We start from the raw sequence: 23,753 nt of genomic DNA on the forward strand, positions 1-23,753 counted from the left end.
AAATTGTTTCTGGGAAAATGAACTGAAGAACTTGTCCTGGGGGAACCCCCGCCCTCGTGAATGGAAAGGACAAAGTGAGCAAAGATAATGAATGGATGAACTGAAGAGACAAATAATTTTATAACTGCCTGATTGATACTGAAACTGAAATTTGTTGCCATTCAAGTCAAGTTAATCATTAAGTCTAAACCATTAGTACAGAATACGTCAGTCAGTATAACAGCATTTTTTTTTTTGATTTGCTAGGTTTTATTTGATTTGTAAGATTGTGCAAGAATGCTGCTGGATTTGTTTCTGATGAACAGTTTGCATTCTGTTGCAACATTCTTTGGAACAGAAAGAACATGCATGGAAGAAAAATGAATGCCACATCAAAGAGTTTGCATGTGTGTGTTTTATTCAATCTGACAATTTAACCGTGCAATTTTTAAAAAAGCCATGTCAACGTACAGGCTTCAATTAAGCGTCTGTGCCGGTTGTCAAACAATGAAACGAATCAAAGATGAAATCATCACCAAAACATTTGATATAAATGTAAATTCGAGTAGTTTTATACATTTTACAACCCAAACATTTATTAATACTAATCATTGTATTAGTAGTTTTTGATGAACATAAAATATTTTAATCTAACATGATCATTTTTCAGTGTATTTCAGGGCCAATAATCCCGGTTTATTCAGTGTTTTACATATTACAGTTCTATAAAGTCACAGTCGTTTTCATGGCATTTATGAGCTTTTTAAACACAAGGTGCCCTTTATCACAAAATATATTTAAATATTTACATTTGTTCTGAGTCACATACTTATCTCCTGTCTTTAGAAACAGGTTTTAAATAGAAAACAAAAAATATATACTAAATATGAATAAAAGTTCTCAGGTTAAGGTTTATTTAAATGACCTTCACTTTTAAAGTGTACCTGTCTTGTTGGATGAATCTTTTCTTTAGCTGCTAAAGTGAAATATGTCAACTAAACGCTCATGTTATTCAATAGCCTAAAACTAAAATTATCAATTAAAAAGTAAATTAGCAAATGGGTCAGGGACCAAAACTAGACATTTGCTGTTCAGTTCAACAACCTTTGCCAGTAAGAAAGCAACAAATGCTTGCGCTCTTGTTTGTCTTATATTTCATACTATCATTTATTGCTTTTCTAATTCGCAATAGCAGCCGAGTAGAAATGAAAAAAAGATATATACATACATAAATAAAAAATAATTTAAAAAAATTATAATGATAATAATAATAATAATAATAAAAGAACTGCAAAAGAATCACTTGATTTATTCATTGAAGAAGGTAACTTTTCAGTCTGTGCTAAATGGTTAATAAAAGGTAGCACCTTTCCAGAAATGTCAAACAGTTCTTTTTTTAGACTTTTTGTTAATAAAGTTACTTTCATTTCTGAATTTCAACATGATCGTATTAAATCTGCTTTCCGTTAGCAGGGGTGTGGCTTGATGTGATGTGTTAAACAAGTTCAAGTGTATTCCTGAGTTCTAATCGCCTGTTTATTTTCAGGAACGGTTCATCATCAGAAGCAGCAAAACATGGTTTTCCTTATCAGTCTCGTCTTTGCTCATTTCCTCATCCTGCTCCAAACATTTCCTTATTGCGTCTCCCACCAGGCAAACCTCCTTAAATGGTGTAAAATTCCAAAAATAGTCAGTTTTGGGTTAAGAGGTTTGAGTCTTTCACACCATGAGTGTTTTGGTGCTGACATATCGGCCACCCTTGTATTTGTGGCTAAAGCTGGATGCTTTCCTGCTGCCTCTCAGCGACCCACCCTTCAGTTTCCCACTGCTGGCAGTGCTGTCTGATGTCGGTCCTGCTGGTTTCCCCTCCAGCTCGGATTGTTKCAGGTTGTGGAGATTCTGGCAGGTGCAGGAGCGCTCAGGGGTGAGCGGATCCCGCTTGGTGCAGAACCATTTAATGGAGCTGTGGAATAGCTCAATGCAGCTGGAAACTGCCGATACCACCCCTACAATGAAGTAGAAGCAGAGGAAGACCGTTTTCTCAGCAGGTCTAGAGGTGAAGCAGTCCACCGTGTAGGGGCAAGGGAAGCGGCTACAGGGGAACTGTGCCTCCACCTTGAAGCCGTAGAGCTGCCACTGGCCCACCAAGAAGCCCATCTCGGCCACGATCCGAAAGATCACGTTCACAATGTACAGCCTCCTGAAATGGGCATCTTCTCTGTAGTCCTGTCTGCTACTCTGGCTGCCTTTGGAGCGTCTGCTTCTCTTGTTGTGATGATGTTGTGCGTACATGAGGAAAAGCATGGAAGGTGTAGCGATGAGGACTATGTGAAAGACCCAGAACCTGTACTGGGAGATGGGGAAGGCCATGTCGTAACACACCTGCTTGCAGCCCGGCTGGAGGGTGTTGCAGGCAAACTCCTCCTGCTCGTCCTCAAACAGGTCACTGGCCACGGTCCCCAGGATCAGGATCCGAAACACCAGCATGAGAAGGAGCCAGAAGCGGCCGAGCATCGGCGAGTGGGCCTGAAGGTTGTCGAAAAGGCCGCCGAGGAAGCCCCATTCACCCATGGCTGAAGAGCTGTCAGAAACGGCTTGGTGGAAACCCGAAGACGTCTTCAACTGCACCTCTCAGAGCAAGAACTGCCTCTGAATTAAAAAGAAACTAAAACATACTTTTCTATTTATAACTGCTGGAACAACAACTAACACGAGAGGTCAAAGGCTGTTTGAAGAGTTTATCTCTTCAGTGTTACTTGACCTGAAACCAAAAACAAACGGCACTTCTTAGCAGCTATAAAACAATAAAAGTGACTTAGTAAACACTTCAATATACTGAGATTGTCTATTTAAGGTACAAGATAAAAATATGGTAAAAACTCAAGACAATTTGCAGAACTTATGTTCAGAATTATCAACTTACAAGATGCTGCTTGTGAAAATACAATACCTCGATCAAACCAGCAGATAACAGGTCCAAACGGATGCCCTTAATTTCCACTTGTCAATGCAAAAATCTAACAAATCCAAAACCTGGACTCAACCTCAAGATCTGAAATAAGAAATCACAGCTGGATGTCGGTTGTATCTTACAGTGGTTTCCTTTTCAAATGGCATCTGACAGAGTTGTCAGGGATTATAATTGGGAGGGCGGTCACAGTTTAGGAAATTCCTTCTCCGCCCTGATCTGAGTCCAGTGGCAGGCAGGGGCCATGTTTACCAAAGAACTGCAGCTCTTTAAGACGTTTCAAAGAGCTTCCGAAATGGCAGGAAGGATTTGTTTTCAATCGTGCCACCAGTTTCCGCTGATCGCAGCAGATAACTTGAGAACATGACCTGGACGAAGCCTAAATAAAATTAGTTTAGWAAACGCTGAGTCAGAGGCATCTAACAAAAGTTAGGAGTCTTGTAGTTGGTGGTTCAATTTATTCATTTTGTGCTTGTGTGTGAACCTTCCTAACATGACCAATAAATCACAAAACATGAGTCTTCACCTGTGATAGAGCCATGAAGGAACTATGTGCAACTGAGGCTCCTCCCTTCATTAAAAACCTGCAACACCTGTTGGGGATTTAGAACTCAGAGGAAAAATAAATAAATAAATAAATAAATAAATAAATAAATAAATAAATAAGTTGTCTGCACAATTATGTTTCAAACACCAAGACAATTTTATTTTTATAGAGTAGAATACAAAAACCATTGAAATATTTACAACACATAAAGAACAGGACTACAAACCTCACTTTAAAAACTTGCGGGTTAATTTTTGAACTAAAACTTGTATAAGAACAGTATTAAACAAGAAACCTTTTAATTCTCTCAAACTGCAGCTCTAAAATTCCTTCAAACAGTGTGCGACGTTCATAAAGGTGATMTCATTTTACCTAAATTCTGAGCACCAAAAAAGTTTTAAAATGTACAACAGCTCAGACAAAAAGTTTAGAAGTCCTCATCTGAGTCTGAGTCCAGGTTGTAGGTGATGGGTTTTCGGGCACGTGAGGGTTTGTTGCGCGGTGCAACGGCAGCTGCTGTTTCTTCATCAGAAACCTGGAAGCTGTCATCGTCCCATTTGTTTTTCTACAASAGAGAAAACATTGAGGCGTCACAGAAATTCCAGTGCAACACTTGAGCTATGCATGAACGAAGCCTCGGTGCATCCTGACCTTGCTGCCGGCAGTGGTTTTGGCTTTGAGCCTAGACATGAGGTTGTCTGAACCGCTGTCTGACTCGTCGCTGATTGCTTGTTTCCTTTTCAAAACAGATTTGGCCTTTGAAACCTGAACTTTCCCATCACTCTCAGAGTCACTGGAGTCAAATGAAGGGACCTTTTTGGCAGCAGTTTTGGATTTGGAGAGGGCATCCAAGATAGAAGGCTGCTTCACATCTGGGAAAAAACATCATGAATCAAGGACTAAGGATTAATGATACTAAAATATAAACAAATTAGTTTTATTAGCCTAATTTCCTGTAGACAATAATTATCCATTGTACAGCTTCTGGAAATATTTCCCTGCAACTTGCAGAAATTTCCTCACAACCTTTTTTTTAACTTCCTAAGGACTTGAGTCTGATCCAATGAGTTCAAACAAGTGGAATGAATACCTGCTGCCTTCTTTTTGGAAACAGCTACTTTCTTGGCAGGAGCAGCTTTTTTTGGCGCAGCCTCTTTGGTTTTACGCTGAGCTGAAACCTTGGGCGCAGGATCATCAGACGGGGCTGCTGATTTAAACAAAGTTCAAATAATTAGTCAGTCTTCACTCCGTTGGTCCATTTAGAGCTCATAATGCTAACGATCCAGAACAAATACTTACAACTGGACTTGGTTTGCTTAACGGCTTTACTCTTCGCCACTATTTTCCTGTAAAGAAATGATCAAATTGGAGACAGGTTTACAAAAACATAATGTTAAAAAACATTTTTTAGCTCAAAGACTTGTACTTACTTGGGTTTTAGAGCTTTGGGAGGCGGAGCTGGAGAGTCCCCGTCACTGTCGGGTATGGTGTTGGGTTCTGGTTCAGACACCGTGGTGGGTTCTGGGATAAAGCTTACATCGTCGTCACTGATTACAGCTTTCCTTTTGGGAGCACTCTTCTTCTCAAAATCATCACACTCATCTTCACTGTCAGACAGGCTGTACTTCACCGGAGCTTAAAAATGAGAAAAGCAGCTTTAGTAAAACTGTCATTTAAAAAAAAAACATCTTAGAGACAGGGAAAAAAAGGAGATAATTAGTCTTGTTAAAAAAAAGTCAGTTCCTGCAATCAGAGTTAATGAAACAAAGGAAACATCTTGTTTTCTTATCTGCTTGTAAGAAACATGCAGATTGCTGCTGTGCCAAGTGATTGGAATCATAATGACCCAAACTAATCCTCACATGTCTGTATCTATGAGGCAGAGAGGGTTACAGCATCAAGAAGATTCACCTTTAGTTTTGCGTTCAATCCGCTCCCGAGGGTGAACCACTTCCTCTGCCTCCATTTCACTGTCGGACAAACCTTCAGACTCTTCGTCCGACCAAGGATTCTTCTTCGGCTTCTTGGAAACAGGCTTGAACTGAAGAGTAGTCTGTGTGCCAGACTTTGAAACCACTGGAAACGACATTTAAGCAAATTCATTACAGTACAGATAGAAAAGGAAACAATAGATCATTGTTGCTGAATACTACTTCAGATCTTCATGTCCACTTTAAACCAAACTGGACAGCACTGCCCAACTCATTCTGAGTGCCAGTGAGGCTGTTTGTGTTGGGGGGTTTGAACAAAATGTAAGCTGGTGTTTGTGAAAGAATCATGTCTGCAGCCCAGATATAAAAACGGTTAGCTCAATGCAAAACAAGTAATTCTTTTTTTAAGTGAAGAGAAAATAGAGACAGAGAGGAAAAACAGAGAGAGAAGTAATTAGAAAGATAGAAAGATTGAAATAGCGATTAGGAGTATTTTAAATATACACCAACAAAACACAGGACCACACACCCAACATCTGTCCGCTCACCTGAAAAATAAATGGATAAATACACGGAGGGCATAAATAAATACAGTATATACACATACCCATACATTTATAAAGATATACATTCATACATGCCTACATTCATAAATATTGTCAGTATATACACACAGACATATATACACACTCAGTGACCTGTCAGAACCCCCCAGATCAGAGCACCTGTTTGTGAGCGGTTGTGAACATGCGTGTATATACAAGATTTCTCCAATGGAATATTTAATAGTGACTGTGGAGGACCGAGACCCAAACCCCAAGACACGAGGCAGACATAGGGAAGACCAGAGCCCAAGGGCCCGAGAGGGATCCCGAGCGCAGAGCCCCAAGGGGCACCCGCACAGGAAGATCCACCCACCCACCCCCCAGATCAGACCATAGGGGAGAATCCCTATGCGACCACACGCACAGCCCCCGGGGCCAGCAGCGACAAACTCATGGGCCGCACCGGCACCCGCCATACCAGAGCAGATCCAGGAAGGGGCACAGAGGTCCGGGCCCGCAGGGCGCACCCCCTCCAGGCCAAACCCGACAGGCCCAGAGGCCCAACAGGCAGTCACCAGGCCAGGCCGGCACACACCCCAGCGCCCAGCCCCAGACCCCGGGAACCCTCAGCACGCCGGCGGCCAGCCGCACACCCAACCTGCTATGCTAATGAGGTGATGATATCATCTAGTGACTTTTAGGATAGCCAATAGCTACTTTCTTACTCAGGAGTTGGCAACAGTGCAGCTAAACCTAAACTTGTCCAAAAACAAAAATCAGATACAGAAAAATCAAAGGAGTAATTTTTGTACAAGTGGTGAAATTTATTTTTTAAGTTGAGAGTAAAACTAGTGTTGAATTTATAAATAAAAGTCTTATGTACTCATGAGACCTTCTCACCTTTCTCTTTTTTGACTTTCTTGCCCAGCCGTGCGGTCAACCCCGTTTCCTCAATGGGTTTTATGTTCTCCTCATCCTCGTTAAACTCCATGTTCACCACTACACTTCCATTCTGAAATCAAGTGGCAGTTCCGTTTCCCTTTTAAGATTTACTTTTGTCTAGTGGGATTTGTTTCATTCCAGGTCTTACTGTTTTACCTTTGGTTTCTTGCCCCTCTTGCCTTCTCCTTTCTTCAGATCAGCCTTCCTGTTAGCTTCAGCCTTCATGGCGCTGGTGATGCGAGGAATCACACGGCGGCCCTGTGGTGTGGGCAAAGTCTCCTGTTTCACCTTCACGGCTTTGCCTTTCCCAGCTGCCTTCATGGGCATCGCAGCATTCTCCTTTTCTTTTGCCTCAACGCGCTGCACACCAAATAAAAATCAACGTTAAAGTCAGGAGTAAAATTATTAAAGGGCTACAGATTCAAATGAAATCTGGTGCCAGAGCATGAAAAGCAAATACCTCCAGTTCTTCTGAGAAAGCAGCAAGGTCTTCCTTCCACAGGTCTGCTGGAGCCTTTTTCTTCAAGGTGTTCAGTTCTGTCATCTAAAAAGGAGAACATTTGGGTCAGAATCGACTTCTCATCATTTTAAACGAGACTGTATCAGATGAGTGAAACGGTCACCTTAGCGTCCCTCTGTTTGCAGAGCTCCTCTTTCTTTTCTTTGGTCAAGAACCACATGGGCATGCTCAGCAGGTAGTTGTAGTCGGGCCCGCTGCTGTCCTCTTTTTCTTGTCCTTCCTCCTCTTCGTCCTCCAGCTCCTCCTCATTCTAAAAGGAAAAAAAAGAAAAAAGGTAAGAACTTTGAACGGGTTCGTAGTGTTGAACCTGAATGTTTAAGAACATCCTACCTTATCTTGAGCCTGTTTCCAAGCTTTGACAGGGTCTGAGTCGTAGCCCATTTTCTGAAGCATCTGAATGAGTTCCTTTTTAGGCTTGTTCTCTTCAAGAAGACATTATTTTGTTAAGGAACATTATGAAGTTTGTCACGAAAAAAATTAAATAAAATAAAAAAGCTCTAAACTGTTGTTAAAGATAAAGTTAACTGTTATTTTTTTATGTTGTTAAAATTCAAAATGAGCCACTAACCGATGACCAGGGTTCCCTGAATTTTCTCCAGGATGAAGCGGGCCTGGTTGGAGAGTTTGGAGCTCTCTGCCCCGAGCATGCCGACCAGCCAGTCCTTTCTCAGAACGTAGTACTTCATCCTCAACTCAAAGAAGTCTCTGAGGATATCCTGCACAGACTCATACTTCTTCAGGCTGCCCACGTGGTCAAACAGAACCTGGAGGAGAAAAAAAAAAGCATTTTATAAACATTTCATTTGATTTCATGAGGCAACAATCATCCCTTGTGAATGTGTTAAAGGTTTTACCATCGAGTTGCAGGTGAGGGAGGTCTGCAGTTTGAAGACTTTATGGAGGCCGGCAGCCTCAGCCTCCCTCAGCTTCTCTGGAGTCATCTTGACCACAAATCTCACTGTGGTGTCAGTGTGATAATCTTTGTAGTCAGTGATCAGAGGAGGAACTTTCTCAGTTCCATTCAGCATCGGCTCCAGCACGTTCTCCTTGTACGCCTACAAACATTGTGTTAACAAACATGTAGTTAATCTAAATGGAGTGTATTTGGTGATTAAAATGCTCTTGTTTATAAACATGCCCTTTATAACTGGAGGTGTGTAGTAACAAAGTACATTTACTCTGTTGCAGTACTTAAGCATTTGAGAATCTGTAACTTTACCAAGTATTTTTTTAAAATAGTAACTTTTACTATTATGTTACACAAAACATAAAAAATGATACTTTACTTCTTTACTTAAAATTGAACCTCATCACACGCCACAAATTGAAGTATGACTGGAACTCGTGAAAGGAGTTGTTTATCCAGTAAAATAGCTTTAGAGTGCATAAACTAAGTTATTTTAACTGCTTCCACCAAACTCAACTTGGTGCAGTGGAAGCAGGTAACATAACTTGGTTAATTCAACACTTCATTTTTTAGAGTGTGTGTAAAAGTACTTTTACTTTCCAGATTCTTGTGAGCAGCTACTTATCAGTGAAATTCATTTTTACCAGTCTTTTTCTGTTACGGTATTTTTACTTTTACTTAGTATTTCCAAGTACTTTATACACTTTTGTTCAATACCACTTAAAAGACTAACCTGTGTCCATGATTTGACGGGCAGTTCAGAGATTTCAATGGTTGTTGAATCAATGATTGCCACCTCTCCGTTATTCATGAACTGGTTGTCCATCACCTGCTCAATCGTGCCTCTGAAGCCTTTGTAGTTTGGAAGCTAGAAGGATAGAAAGCTCATTTATCAGTTATTATACACACAGACACACTAGCTGTGTGCAGTATGACCACAATTTTATATTATGCCATTATTGTACTGTATTTTTATTTTTCATCACAGCTCAGGCTGATGTTAAAATGTACAAACACTGCTTATTAAATCAGTAAACTTCAGTTAGCTGAAGTTATTCTTTTTTTTTGCAACATAGGAACAAGTTCTTCACTTATTTAATTTAATGTACCTGTCTGTGTCATGTTTTCCCCTGATGGGGACTTTGAAATGACTTCCACCCATCTGTTATTTCTACAGCCTAACTCTGACCCCTTACCTTAAACCTAACCACCCCAGTACATACCTGATTCAAAGCCTAGCATAAACTCAATTCACACCTTAGTCCTAACCCCTGACCCACCAACAGTAATTCTCCCAATTGGGACTGGGCTTTTGTCCCCATATGTTGGCCTTGTGCTTGGAATGGAATGGTGTGGGGGAACCATGTGTCCCTACAAGGCTGTGTGTACTGGGAAAATGGTCAAACTCATCCCCATCAGGTAATAAAAACATGCGCACAGACAGAGTGTATTTCAGAAAGCAGCTCCTTGTTCCTCACCATGGGCAGAGGCTCCTCGCCGTTGAGCATACGATGGATGTTGTTGATGATCTCACGGATGTCATAGTTGGGGATCTTGCTGGCCCAGCCTGTGCCGATACCTTCGGCGCCGTTCACCAGGACGGTAGGGATGATGGGCATGTACCACTCAGGCTCCACGCGCTGATTATCATCGAAGTTGTACTTGAGAAGGTTGTCGTCCACCGGTGGGAAAACAAGACGGGCCAACGGGCTGAGGATGTAGAAAGATGAAAGAATTTAGAGCCACTAAACAACAACACAGCCTTTTGAGGTTTGCCGTCTGTAAAGCGCTCACTGACCTGAGCATGGTGAAGATGTATCGAGGGCTGGCAGAGTCCTTCCCGCCGTGCAGCCTGGTACCAAACTGTCCCAGAGGCTGCAGCATGTTCAGGTTGTTGCTTCCCACAAAGTTCTGGGCTAAACCAATGATTGTCATCATCAGAGACATCTGGGAAAAAAACAAAACAAAAAAAAACCCATCATATTAGGACAATGAATCTGCAGAGTTCTGCCATGTGACTGACTTTACAACTCCGCCTACAAAAAAGGTCCTACAGCGGTTTAATGATTATGTCACTTAAGTACTAGTAATTCAACCTCTGATGGAAAAATAAATGTAGAACTACTCATAACAACATTTTTTTATTAGTTAAAAATATTAATATTGGGCTGATTGAAGCTTCTTATGACGCTCTTTCAAAAATTGTTACGGTGTCTCAAATACGACTGATTTGTGACAGGTTTGAGACATTCCCAGCACGCTAAATTCCAACAATTCAGTTGATCTCACCTCCCCATGGTGGTATGCCGACATCTCAGCCACTGAGCCAGCCAGCTGAGCAACCTTCACCTCACGTTTGTCATTCCTCTTAAAGCAACAGAACAGCACCTTCCTCTGACCTGGTTTAAACCCTTAAACACACACAGAGCAGGAAACACCTGTCAGATCTGACAGTGTCTTTATTAAGAGTCAAGTTTGCACTTTATGACGAATTCACACACCATCCACCAAGCAGGGAATGGACCTCTCATTGTCCGAGTTGGAGAAAAGCACAAGCTCCTTGTTGACAAAGTCGTTGTAAGACAGGAACTTGGTTGACTTGCCATACAAGTAGTCCTATAAACACAGCAAAAAACTTGGAGTCATATTAAACCAAAAACTAAAATTAAAGTGCCTGTGACATCACATTTTTTGTAAAAAATACGAATTAATTTTTTGAAAGATAACAATAACATATTGAAAAAAAAAAGAGATGAAATGTTGTTGAGATATTTACATGTGAAGTAACAGGAAGTGATGTCAAAGGGGAAATGTCTGAATGTGAACAGAGCACTGCCACAATGTCTGACAACACAGACTGTAGAGAAGAATTTGATGGGGTTTTTTTTTAGGTTATTTTAAGTCTCTATTAGCGAGAGATGAAGATGTGTTGGAGTTTAAATCTTATTGTTTCATTAAACAAAGACCAGGAATTTTCTTCCTCAAAGAGTTCCCCTTTGATGTCACTTCCTGTTTCATCTTAGTTCAGCCAAATTAAGAAGAAAATCTGTCAGTTACAAGAAAAAATGGGTAAAACTGTGTGCGTTTTGACAATTTTTTTAAATATAAAGATGTTTTTTTTTCTCACTTTTTGTATTTGCAAGCTATGCATGTCGCAGGTATTTTAACAAAAAGTGTAAAATCACCTCTGGAAGACTGTGCTCCCTGCGCTGGCGCCTGTTGTTCATGAAGTTTGTCAGCCACTCTTTTCTCTCCTCCACTTTCTTTTTGCTAAAGGCCTAAACAAATAAAGAAGACAAATAAAMCTCAATCAAATATAAAAACCCAAAATAAATAGAACATTCCTGTCAGACAATCAGACACATCAAATGAAGGATTAAGATCTTACAAGGGTGATAGCTTCATCGTCTTCAGGCCCAGAGTACTTGAATGGGATACGGTGTCTCTGCATATCAGAGAAGTACTCCTTGGCTTCCTGCGATGTGCTGGTTCCCAAACCTGAGTGGGAAAATACCACAGCAACAGGAGTTACAGCAACACAGCTTAGATGCAGATTCAGATAATTCAACACTGTATTATGGGTAGCTTACTTGTCCGTGTTTTACTACCACACAGGGGTTTGTAACAAACCTTTGTAGTATTTGATTTTCCAGGACTTGTGGTTGGCCTGGCTGTCCTTCCATGCTTCAAACTCAGGGATACTGTAGAAAGACAGCTGTGTTTTCTTGAAAGATGCCTGAAGGAAGGAAAACAAAATGTGTATTAAAATATCTTCATAGAGGTAGACATCAACATAACAAAACAGAATGAAAATCAATACAATAAAAGCTAATTACAAAAACGAAACCATTCAAAAATAATGCAACTGACAAAGTCTTCTGAAGTTTGGACACTAGATGGCAGTAGAGTTCTAAACTTGAGGAGTTTGCACAGAAAAACCTGCACTTCTGCAGCAATAAATCACCCCCTCTTTTCCCACAATATTTGCAGCACACTCAAATAAGTCTGCAGTAAATGTTACTTTGTGGTTGATACAAATTGAAAATACTTAATGAAAACCAGAGCAGGACTTTAGAGGAGCCCATTTACCTTGATGATGGGTGTAATGAACTCTTCCAGAAAGTTATGGCGGAGCAGTGACGGCCAGTTGTGATGGATGAAGTTGATCACCAAGCCCTTAATGTGGGAGCCATCTTGATCCTGTCACAAGAGGAATACAGTGCTGACACATTATAAAAACAAAAGCAGCAACAATATTTAGGACAATAAATATATTTATAGGCTGACATCATGTGATATTTCCACAGGATTGTGAACAAAATCCAGAAAGATCAAACACCTGATCTGTCATGATCATGATCTTGCCATAGCGTAGACTTTTGAGGGAATCTGAGTCACTGTAGTTCTTCTTGTACTGAAGACCAAGGACCTTGATCAGATTGTTGATTTCAGCATTCTCCATAATCTGAGAGAGAAAAAAAAGGGTTATTTTTTCTCTTTTCACTAGAACACAAACAGATGAAGGTAGGAATGACTTTATGACTGAACTATTCGACATGACAGCAGCAGTAATTTGKTGTCATCTGAAGCCTAAAGAATGGAGTTGGAGTTAACCTGTTTGTGTGAGGCCTCCCGGACGTTGAGCATTTTGCCTCTGAGGGGGAACACACCGTAACGATCCCTTCCGACCACCCCCAGCCCAGACACAGCAAGTGTCTTGGCTGAGTCTCCCTCAGTGAGGATCAGTGTGCAGCCAATGGAGTTTTTCCCACCTGTCAGAAGACGTGATTCAAACGGACGTCTGAAGCTGATAAACATTGAAACAATGCTGGTCTATAATATAAACAAAAACACAAAYATATGGAGGTTTACAGTACCTGCATCATTAGCATCATCCAGCTTTGGCACACCTTTGATTTTCGTGTGCTTCACAGCTGAGCATTTCTTGTTGAGCTGAGACTGAGCCTTGAACTTTACCCAGTTCATGATGCTTTCCACAATCCCACAGGATGTAGCCTGAAGTGGACAAGATGGTGGAGAACATTTAGAAAAAAGCTGAAAATCACTGTAGATTCAAAAATATCACTTTTTTGTAAAACCCACACCTGTTTAATGAACTTGTCACTAAGAGGACAAGTGGATCCAAAGCTTTTCTGCTGCAATGTCATGTTCTCTTTAGTCTGAGAGTCAAAGGTGGGGTTCTCGATCAGGCAGTTAACAAACAGCCACATGTGGTTCTTCACCTGTAAAAGGAGACAACATGTGAGTAAACATAATACCTGCGTTTCGACAAACCCTGCAAAGGCAAGAAGCACRCATGTGAAATAGTTTTACGTACCTGGAAAGGTTTGACAGCTACACCAGCTTTATTCTTCTTCTTCACCACTTCTATGAGCTTGCCGACAACCTGGTCAGCCACATAGTCGATGTGTCGACCTCCCTAAAACGCAAAACACATTTACAGAAGAAATATTATAAATCCAATTCAGAGAAACAAAGTGTTTGGAGAGCAGCCAGACGTGTACTTAGCTGACAGAAAACACAACTTGGCTTTCTAATTCAGTCAAACTTTGCTGTCTAGGTGCTCTAAGAAACAAAGAAACTTTTAAAAAGCTTTAACGGGCATAGTTTTCTATCAGACAACTTATGGTAACTTTTTTTTAAAGTTAATAATTTGGAAACAAAGTTGGATCTTATGCATGCAGTACTTTTACTTTGTATTTTAAAACAAATGTATGGAATAAAATACTGCATCTATTTATATATGCTAGAAATTTAACCCTAAAAATCATCCATAAAGTGGGGGGTGTAGTATTATACACGAGTTATTGATAGTAAATTTTCAATGCTTTTTAAGCTCAAAAAACGATTGTATTATACATGAATAAATGCGGTAAGCTATTTACCTTTGTTGTAGCAATACTGTTGACAAAGCTGACTTGCTGGAAGCCCTTCTCACTCATGGTGAGGCAGACTTCCCAGCGCTCACTGACAGCTTCGTGAATCACAGTGAGGGGACCACCCAGCTCATCCACCTTGTCCTTCACATACATGTCCACGTAGCTACGAAAACCTGTAATCTAGAAATGACAAGCAAGGTTCAGCCATGAGTGATAAGCAACTGTTCAGAAAAACAAAGAGATGGCAAATTTTAAATTAAGGTTGTCTTATGTTAAGGGACACTTAATGTTGTTTTGGTCAAAACTTGGGAGGTAAAAGGTGGACAAGAAGAACTTGCTGACAATAAAATACACGTACAGGAGCAATTATTTCAAAACAGGTTGCAAGGTGATATTATTGTTGCTTATAATATATTGTAAATATCCATCATTCATAATCACTTATAAATGATCACAAGGATTTTAGGCTAAAGTATCATTCTTTTAAATGATTCAATATAAAAATATGCTTAAATTAAAAACAGAAATTAGCAGTTCATCACTTTGCTGCTTTGACTCAGTTATTACACAGAAAACCACCAGCCATATTTCCTAGAAACTGATTACAACATCCAACTCCTATAAAATTTATACTAAAAAGTTTAATCACGAATCTTATTGTATAATTCCCAGCTGTCCTAGTGAAGTGTTTTTACTTAAATATAAAAAAGAAATGCATTTTTCCTTTAATTAAATTATTTTTTAAAGAAAGTTTTAAAAGAGAGAAGGAGCACAGGAACTCACTGGCAGCCTCTTGCCATTGAAGAACACCTTGACCCCCTTTGTGGATCCAGCGATGTCGTATGCCCTCCTGGTCATCAGGGCCACGGTATCTTTGTCCAGGACGGTCATCTTAAACTTGGCCAGATCTGGTCTGAAGGTGATGCAAGTGTACTCTTCCCCATCAAAGGGTTTGATGTTAGCATCACCTGCTCTGCCCATGTTATCATACCAGGTCTGAAGACAGCACAAACACGCTTTAAAATAAACTTTTCCTTTAACAATAATAATAAAAGGAAATCTTTTCACCTACCTGCTTGAAAACCTTCTTTGACTCTTTACAAGCAGTCTCCACTGAGAACTTGGTACTGAAGATATTGCAGAGCTTAGCACCGTATCCATTACGTCCACCTAAAAAAAAAAAAAAGGAGGTTGAATCTCATTTAGTTGTCATTTGTTTCAGACGATGCGATGGGTGACCTTAAATTTAATCAGGGATGCTTAACTAAATGTACTGCAAAACTTCAGAAGAATGTAAGTTTAATATTTAGTTATCAGATCATCGATTGAGTACAGAAATTATAGTATAACATAATATTTAAATTATGATATGAAGCAGTCAAACCACAGCAAACAAGCCTCACCAGTGACTTTCTTTTGATCATCGTTGTAGTTACTGGAAGTAAGGAGCTGCCCAAAGATGAGAGCCGGCACAAAAACCTTCTCAACTTTGTGCTCCACCACTGGGATCCCTTTTCCATTGTTCCAAATACTGATGGTGTTGTTTTCACTAAGAGAAATACAAGCATTTCACTATGATTGTGATATCAAGAAAACCTGAATATGCAAGCAAAGGAAGACTGAAGGAGAATTACAGCACATCTTTGAATATAATCTGGTGGTGCGATTTACTACTCACACGTCAATGTTGACTTTGATGCAGGACATGTTTTTATCCCTCTGCTTATTGTCAGCAGCATTTACTAAGCAGAAAATTTTGAATTAAAAAAAGGCCAAACATAAGATGAGCCACGTTACATTTGTATATATTGCAAAAGCTTTCGGCTTACCGAGGATCTCGTCAAAAATCTTGTAAAGACCAGGCACAAAAGTCACATCACGGCAGTTCAGTCCATCACCCTCATCGTACACCCACATTTGCTAAGAAAAGAATTCAACTTATGATTATTAATACGCTCAATTACTTGGTCCAATCAACATCGTGCATTGAAGTGAAAAATATAGGTTTATATACATTTTAACCTCTATTTCAGTGAGATTGACTCAAGAATGTAAAAAACTGCAGACACAAAAAGCAAAAAAAAAAAAAAAAGATCACAGTGTTTTCTAACCTGAGTGACAGGCTCTACAGAGCCGATGTAGGAGTCTGGTCTGAGCAAAATGTGCTCCAACTGGGTCTTCTTCTGATAGATCCTCTCCACAGACATCCGCTTCGCATCTTTCTTCACCTTTTCTGCCGGCTTGTTTTCTAAAAAGGCCTAAAAACAAACAAACAAACAAACAAAAAGGTGAATTGGAGTTCACATTGCAACACTGAATTTGTACAGTATTTTATACACCAGAAGAACAACATATGTAATGCCACTGGCTTAAAAAAACAAAACCTTACTGCTTGAAATTTCGCGTATACATTTAATTAAAAGGATACGAGTTTAGTCGTTTTACCCCCCTTTTTTAAAACTTGCATGCCTTTGGTTTGATTTTTCTAACCCTTATTATCTTCACAGATATTAATCGGCTTAAATGTTTTGCACCAATGTAACTTATTCCCCCACACTTAGAAACACGTTTTTTAAACCAGTTTGTCACTGGTTAAACTCGTGTATTTTATAGGATATGGTCATTTTACTCGAGGGAAATACGCGGTTTAGAGTTAAATGCATTTTTGTTTGCACAAAATAGCGTTAACTACACGGTTGTTTAGGACAAAAGGAAAGACTGGCCTTGGCTTGTGATTATTACACTATTTACCGTGTGCAGAAAACACGTGATCTTGTACGTACGTCGGACATTGTTGTATCAAACAATTATTTTTTGTCTCTTAAAGTTAAGCTGCATAAAGTCCTAACAACGCGAAGTTATGTGTTAGCAGCAGGGTAACGTTTAGCTAACCGTAAGTAGCGAGCTAAGCTAACAGCAGCTCAGTACAGTGAAGTTACCTTCAGCGGTTCAGCCATCCTTCTTATTTTCTGAAAATCCGTAAAAAAATATATTAAAACGAGCTCTGAACAACAACCCAAATGCCGAACTACAACCTAACGTCGAACGAGGGAAATTACGATGGAATATTTAAAACTTGTTCAATGCTTCCCGCCTGCTTCATTAACCAATCAGACGAGAGACTCGTGACACTTTCCTTCAATAGGAAGAGACTGGAATTCAAAAAGTAGCTAATAACTGACAAGAAAAGAAACAAAGTCCCGCCTCTCTTGTCGGCTGCGACCAATCGGCTTTCACGATACTGAAGCATCGACAAAAAGGAAGAAAATGTTTCAGGAATATTTTCAAAAATAAAGTTATGAAAAAAAAAACCGTCAATATGAGATTTTCCAATAGAAAATGAAATAAAAATCAATAATAGACACAATGTGTTCGTCAATAACTTGAGATAATTACTGATTTTTAAAAAGCCTTGAAACATTATTTTTGTTTTGCCACCAAATTGTGCAATTTCTTTAATTTTATCAAAATGGGTACTCCTCCTTATTTCCTCCAGATTATTATGTCAAACACTCATGCACAGAGTGCATACACAATAACTGTTCAGTGATTAACAGTTTTACTCCCTCAGTAATATGATGTACTTGTAAAAAAGAAAATTAAGTAAGTCTGGATGAGTTCTTCTTAGAACCCGTCCAGAGGACTTACTTATTTTTTCTACCTGGATTATTGAGATGCATCAGGACTTGTATTTTAGCCTTCAGCCTTCAGTGTTTTTCGGCCATATGTCACACAAAGATGCTGGTCTTGGGTTTTGCTGAGATAAAATGTTCCAGAAGTTGGATTTTAGGTAAGAAAATACAGACCTGTATATTTTTGGCCTAGTGGCTTTCAGTCAGTAAAAAAGCAGTGACCAAATTTATCTAACTGATCCACCATTATCTGTCTTCTGTTGCCATGTTGCCTACTCATCTAACCTTGGCACAATAATAGGACAGACTTGAACTGCTGTAGTCCAGCAGATGTAGTGCATGCACAAAGGTACACCCACAACTGCACACATAAATGACTGTGGAAGCTCATGCTGTTTGATTTTTACAGTATCTTCAGCCAGAAATAAAGGATTTGTATCTTTTTAGAAATATGAAAGACTTACTGCCCTCATGCTGTCTATGCACTAGGCCTACAGATAACACGTTCATTCCAGTATAGAATTCTGAGTCATCTTTACCTGGAAAATAGAGAAATTACACGTAGAATGGTGTTTTAGCATTTTTTACCAAAGAAAAAGAAACATGACCAGATAGGTGCCGAATAAAAGTCACTCAATAAGAGTCAACTGGTAAAGAATAATCTAAAAGAAAAAGTTTATATTGTCTTATGCCAAATACTATTTAATTACAGTTTTTGTGGGTATCTCAAATGCTCATCACATTTAGTGAAAGCAAATGTCTAACACAATTTTTATCTTGTTTGTCTAAAACAAAGAGTTAAAACATATGCTTTTAAAGTTATACATCTACAGTGTTTTCTTAGTCACAATTAAATACTTTTTAATGTGGAAAAATCAATTAAAAAAGTTCACTAGTGTTTGAATTAGTTATGTCTTCACTATAATCACAAATAAATCAAGTAGGCTAATGCATTATGTTCTGAAAGGCTAAATTCTTCTTCCAAATTCAGAGAATAGTAAATTTACTTTTATGCTCACTGAAAACTATAAAATCAAACATACAAGATTATCCTGAACTACATTAGTGYACTTTGGATGATTTCACTCCATTGTTGTTTTCCAGAAATGCCTTTTCTCCGCTTTCTGCCTCTTAGGCAACAGGCCTGGAAGAGAAACCTAGACATCCCTCTCCCCAGCAMCACTSTCCAGCTCGTCCTGGGGACCCTGAAAGCRTTCCAAGGCCAGAGAGATATCCAACAAATTTWGGATTTTCCCCATGGCCTCCTACCAGTTATACTAATGTGCAGTTCTAAAATGCAGCTATGTAACTAAAGCACTGATTGAATCTGCCATATACCACGTGGAAACTAGCCAAAAGATTGACCTATGGTAGCTGTCTGTCTAGGTAAACAAAAATGGCAGAACTGGACAAGCATAGATTCAAGGAGAAGACGTTTGAGTGGAAATTTAAAGGTGAATCTGCAGCTAAACACACACAAAAAGAGAAAGATCAAAGACAGCTGTCATAAATAGCGGAGATCAAGCAGGATAGTGGAGCACCATAAGACAGATCTCTGAATTKAAACACAGACCTATGAGTTTATCTTTTCAACCTAAATATGTACAAATACATTCACATTATCAGTCTTATTCTTCTCAAAAGACTCTTCATCACCTTTGTTGACTTTTTATCAGCCGTTTTGGCTGATTTTGTAGGAAAACAATCCCACATGTTAGCTGGCAGCCACTGGCACATTTTGCTTACATTTTTTTTTTTATTTAAGAACACTAAAATTGAATTTGAAATATAAAACGTACAGGTTTATTTTCTGTTTACCTTTTTCCATTTCACCTGACTACATGACACTGCAATGAGCACCTTTAAGAACAATAAAATCATTTGGTCTACATCTAAAACTAAGCCAAGCAACCTTTACAAACATTAATAAATGGCTATAACTCAGTCTGTTTTGCAAATATTGGGTTAAAATGAGTGTAGTAGTAACTGAGAGTCTTCCCCAACTCATAATCTGAGAGCTAATGCAATCTTGCATGGAAAACATCCTTATTTACAAAGTTTGACCAAAAACGGCTCCAACTCTGCCTCTCCACATCCTAAAAAGGTYTTAGTTTGAAACTCTGGCATGAAAGCAAGTAAATATTTAGGCTTTTAATATGAAACCATTTTAAATTCAGTGGCGTATTTCTCTCTGCAACGACTCAATTCTAACCCTGCAACACGTCACCCAGACCTTTTATCAAGCGCAAGTGAAGTGGGCAATTTGAAAGTGGGAATACTAAGTACTTAGAATCCAGAAATAGTTCCCCCCAGTGAAGTAGATGGATGTGCTCTTGGGTACCACCTGCTTTCCTAGTTATTTATTGATGGCTCTGTGTTTTCTGTTGCCTGATGAAGCTTGACTGTTGGGAGAGAGGGAGGAGGGAGAGACTTCATGTGTCACAGATCTGTGGAAGGGGTTGTTAGATGGCTTTTGACACACAAGGGGAGTCCAGCTTTCAGAGGATGACTTGTAAACAAGAGCTCCGACACATCCTTCAGAGTACAACTTAAAGATATTTTATATACAACTGGCCCTAGTGTAGCTCAGGTAGTCATCCTCCAAATGAGAGGAAGTGACCTGGCTGGAGAAGTTAGTTTGCTGACGTGTTAGGCTTCACTGATGTGTATTATTTCCTGGGAAAGTCCAAACCCATGTCTTCTTGTGAGTGTTAGATGATCAACAGGTAGTAAAGAAGACATTTCTCATTTTAAGGACAGACTCTATGTGTGGACCTGAATCAATGGCAGCAATAAGGTTTTGATTCAGCTTATTTTTTGCCTCATTTGTACCACGCAATGTCCTTGAAAGTCCAGAATGTGACCTTTAAGGTGAACACCCCACCCTGGTTGTTATTGTGAATATGTCAAAAAGACACAATGGGGGACAGAGAGTTATTAATTACTGTAAAAGGGCAATGGAAAATAGCTTCAACAACCGTTTTTGGTCGCGGGGAGGTTGGCATGCAACTGCAGACAAATACCAAAAAGATTTGACAACATCTTGACAGCTGACTAAATATCTGCCTGATGCATTAATTGCATTTAAGATAAAAGCAGGCCAAGATCCACAAATTTAATGTAAACAACACCATCCTAGCCTAGTAAAAAACAGCCCATTGTTCTTCGCTTTGCTACAAACAGAGGGTCTGGACTCTCGACTATAGAGAAACGATTGCCATCTGGAGGCGTGGACTCTGTTGAAGCTGGATCCGATTTTACCCGATTGCTAGCAATTGGCCGTGAGGTATGTAGTGTGCCAACTCGACTGTGAAGTAAGCTACACTAAGAAGCTTACAGAATATTGCATGCGCTGTAAACAACCATCCCCTACTGGAAGGAGAGAAGCATCAAGCCAAACAAAGTGGCTGAAAGTGAGGGCTGCAGGCTTTGACAAATTTAATTAAATTTGTCAACACAGACTGAATGGCTTCATTCACTTCCTCCACTGCCACTAGGCCTACTAAACTACAGGCAGACTAAAACAGCACAGAAAATTGACGTCACCATTTCACAATTCCTCCTTCTGTTTGCTGATTGGCCCGGTTGAAATTCTACCAGAGAAATTCAGGTCGATGTGAGAAAGCCCAGACGGAGCAGTGAAAGAAGATAAGGATCAAGCAGGAACTGCGTRGGAAGATGGCCAGGCTATATGACTCCAGGTACAGTATACTGCAATGCATACTGGACAAAAGTCCCCATGCCACAATAAATTCAGTCCTACCTAAGAGTTTAAAAACAAATAAAAATGGCTCATTTTCTATCAGTTGAAGATATTTAGCTTCTCATCTTAGGAGTTATTTTTTATAAAAATGGAAAGTGCAGAGTCCCAGGCTTTCAAATTCCAGCAAAATGTCCCATTTCTGAGCGCATTCTGCCTCCATTCAACCCAGAGAGCTGCCATCACATTGGGATGCAACTGTTGGCAATTAGTTTGGGTATTTAAATACTGTATCTTGAAACATCCATGCATGAGTTGCAACGGTTCAGTCTTGTCGCTTGAACCTTGAACAATTTCCAAAACATTTGTGTGGTGATTTTTTTTTTCAAAATAGTCACAGTCATTAGGCATCTTAAATACATCTCAGTTTAGAGTCCATAAATTCTAGAGCACTGCATCTTTTATTTATTTATTTATTTATTTATATTTTGTCACCTGGTTGTCTCCTATGACAAAAACATCCAAGGCCACACCTCTGAACCACGCCAAACTTGTCCAAACTTGCCTATCTTCATTTTACGAGCTGATTCGGGTCACACTTTCCTTTAGGATCATAGATGGTATTTTTCATAAATATCTATGCTATGAATCTGTTTTTTTTTTAAGATTGCTGAATTTTCACAATTCCTGTCACATTTTCATAGCAACCTCAGCTTTATGTCGGTTGACTTGAGACCCGGAGGAGTTAGGCTACGAAATGGTCTATTTTGAATTCCCCGTGTCCAACAGCTCAGTCTAGTGAGACCCTAAAGTTGGACGTAATTGACTTCCTTCACCTTGCTCGAAATTTCATGTCTTCTCTTTCTAAAATATGAACTTTACTGTCCTAAAAAGAGTGTCCTGTATCCTAGATGAACAAGTGAGTCTTGTCATGAAAACCTCTCCTGTCTTTTGTCATGAATCTGTGTAGGAATGGGTTGTTTCGTTTGTGCTGAAAGACTCTCAAGTGTTTTTGCCCCGGTTGCATTCACATCACTGACAGGTACACTAATATGACATGAGAGCCAGTCTAAGAGAGGCAGGTGAGTGATGATTACATCACGTCTCYGCCATCCAATTAAATTAAATTTGTGTATACTTTAATTTATTTCAATTTAAAAGTGTGTCGAATTCCCAACCACTCGTAATCTGCTTCAACTATTCAAGACTCACAGGCTTGTTGCTTTAGAAAACAAAGTTCAACAAAAACCCCGGAAGAATATTTCTACAACCCTTTCATACGGCACTTCATTTTCTCCCCTGTTATGTCAATGATATCAGACTTCAAAGACCAGACTCTTCCCAGGCAGTCCGAGGTGCCCGACTGTTACTCCCACTGGCAGGGAAATCCTTTTAACACACTGTCCTTATAATTTCTGATTAAAAAGGTTGGAGACAGGCTCAGAAAGAAATAAATAAAGCAGGTTAATGTTGTATTCACAAAGACCAGGCGGGACTTTGATCTCGCTCAGCGATGAGGTGTAAGCCGGGAGCCAAAGACAAAGTGTGCGCCTCTGCTTGTAAGAGCCTGAAATATGTGACAGAGCTGAGGGGGAGCTGAATAAAACCTGAGAATGAAAGGGAGTCATCTCATTAATACTAGTCGTTTTGTTCCATAAGAAACTCGAGGTGACTATTGAAGCTTTGTAGTTTTCACCAGAACTCTCAGTCAGCATAATGTTAGCTTGAAGATACACCACCTGCAATGATATCAGAGGACTCTGCTTTGTCAAACAGAAGTAAATCAGAATGTCTGATGGGGCCTATCAAGACTGTGGGTTTTTAATGCACAGAAAGCTGCCAGCCAYACTGGAACATGTAATCTGATCAAGCTGAGGAAGACTCACTGCCAGTGCACTCTTCTCTGTCTATGAGACAAGTAATCCTATTTTCTGCTGTTTCCCTATCATATACTCTTCCACCTCATCGTCTAATTGACGAAAGCAGGCACGCGTTTGACCGGATCAGTGGCAACAATAAATAAATAAAGAAAACGGAGCTATGATTATGACTTTATGGTCAGTTTTAAATTAAACACTACACCCCAACAATCAATGCTAACGTTCTGTACAAAGATGATGCACAATGTTTAACCCTCAGTGTTCAAAGTCACTCAGGCAAATTTCAGCTCATAGCCCTTTTT

General features: G+C 39.6%; 2 protein-coding genes across 2 annotated transcripts; both read right to left on the reverse strand.

Annotated features, from left to right (window-relative positions):
• Positions 1–1,465: 1,465 nt before the first annotated feature.
• Positions 1,466–2,960, reverse strand: LOC106517330 (gap junction delta-3 protein). Its single transcript, XM_014008097.1, has 2 exons — positions 2,903–2,960; positions 1,466–2,740 (listed from the first exon to the last, which is right to left on the reverse strand). Exon 2 carries the CDS (start codon positions 2,548–2,550, stop codon positions 1,699–1,701), a length of 852 nt encoding a protein of 283 aa, XP_013863551.1. The 5' UTR covers positions 2,551–2,740; positions 2,903–2,960; the 3' UTR covers positions 1,466–1,698.
• Positions 2,961–3,626: 666 nt separating this feature from the next.
• On the reverse strand, positions 3,627–17,294 carry top2a (DNA topoisomerase II alpha). Its single transcript, XM_014008120.1, has 35 exons — positions 17,179–17,294; positions 16,351–16,497; positions 16,069–16,159; positions 15,918–15,981; positions 15,643–15,788; positions 15,312–15,409; positions 15,023–15,235; positions 14,246–14,419; positions 13,678–13,779; positions 13,445–13,582; positions 13,217–13,355; positions 12,954–13,111; positions 12,679–12,804; positions 12,429–12,539; positions 11,970–12,075; positions 11,728–11,837; positions 11,525–11,617; positions 10,841–10,955; positions 10,629–10,750; positions 10,138–10,286; positions 9,818–10,049; positions 9,073–9,207; positions 8,287–8,487; positions 8,001–8,196; positions 7,763–7,854; positions 7,536–7,682; positions 7,373–7,456; positions 7,069–7,272; positions 6,871–6,982; positions 5,406–5,570; positions 4,925–5,129; positions 4,794–4,840; positions 4,585–4,701; positions 4,146–4,366; positions 3,627–4,059 (listed from the first exon to the last, which is right to left on the reverse strand). Exons 1-35 carry the CDS (start codon positions 17,194–17,196, stop codon positions 3,922–3,924), a joined length of 4,716 nt encoding a protein of 1,571 aa, XP_013863574.1. The 5' UTR covers positions 17,197–17,294; the 3' UTR covers positions 3,627–3,921.
• Positions 17,295–23,753: the final 6,459 nt, after the last annotated feature.

The sequence above is a fragment of the Austrofundulus limnaeus genome, unplaced genomic scaffold (assembly GCF_001266775.1).
Source record: "Austrofundulus limnaeus strain Quisiro unplaced genomic scaffold, Austrofundulus_limnaeus-1.0 Scaffold48, whole genome shotgun sequence".
In the NCBI taxonomy this organism is placed as follows: domain Eukaryota; kingdom Metazoa; phylum Chordata; class Actinopteri; order Cyprinodontiformes; family Rivulidae; genus Austrofundulus; species Austrofundulus limnaeus.

Excerpts from the sequence above, each read along its gene's own strand:
- top2a (XM_014008120.1), bottom strand. Across the intron at positions 15,789-15,917 it reads ATCAAAGTCAACATTGACGT|TGAAAACAACACCATCAGTA; the intron begins GTGAGTAGTAAA and ends TATTTCTCTTAG. Across the intron at positions 6,983-7,068 it reads AGAGGGGCAAGAAACCAAAG|AATGGAAGTGTAGTGGTGAA; the intron begins GTAAAACAGTAA and ends ACTTGATTTCAG.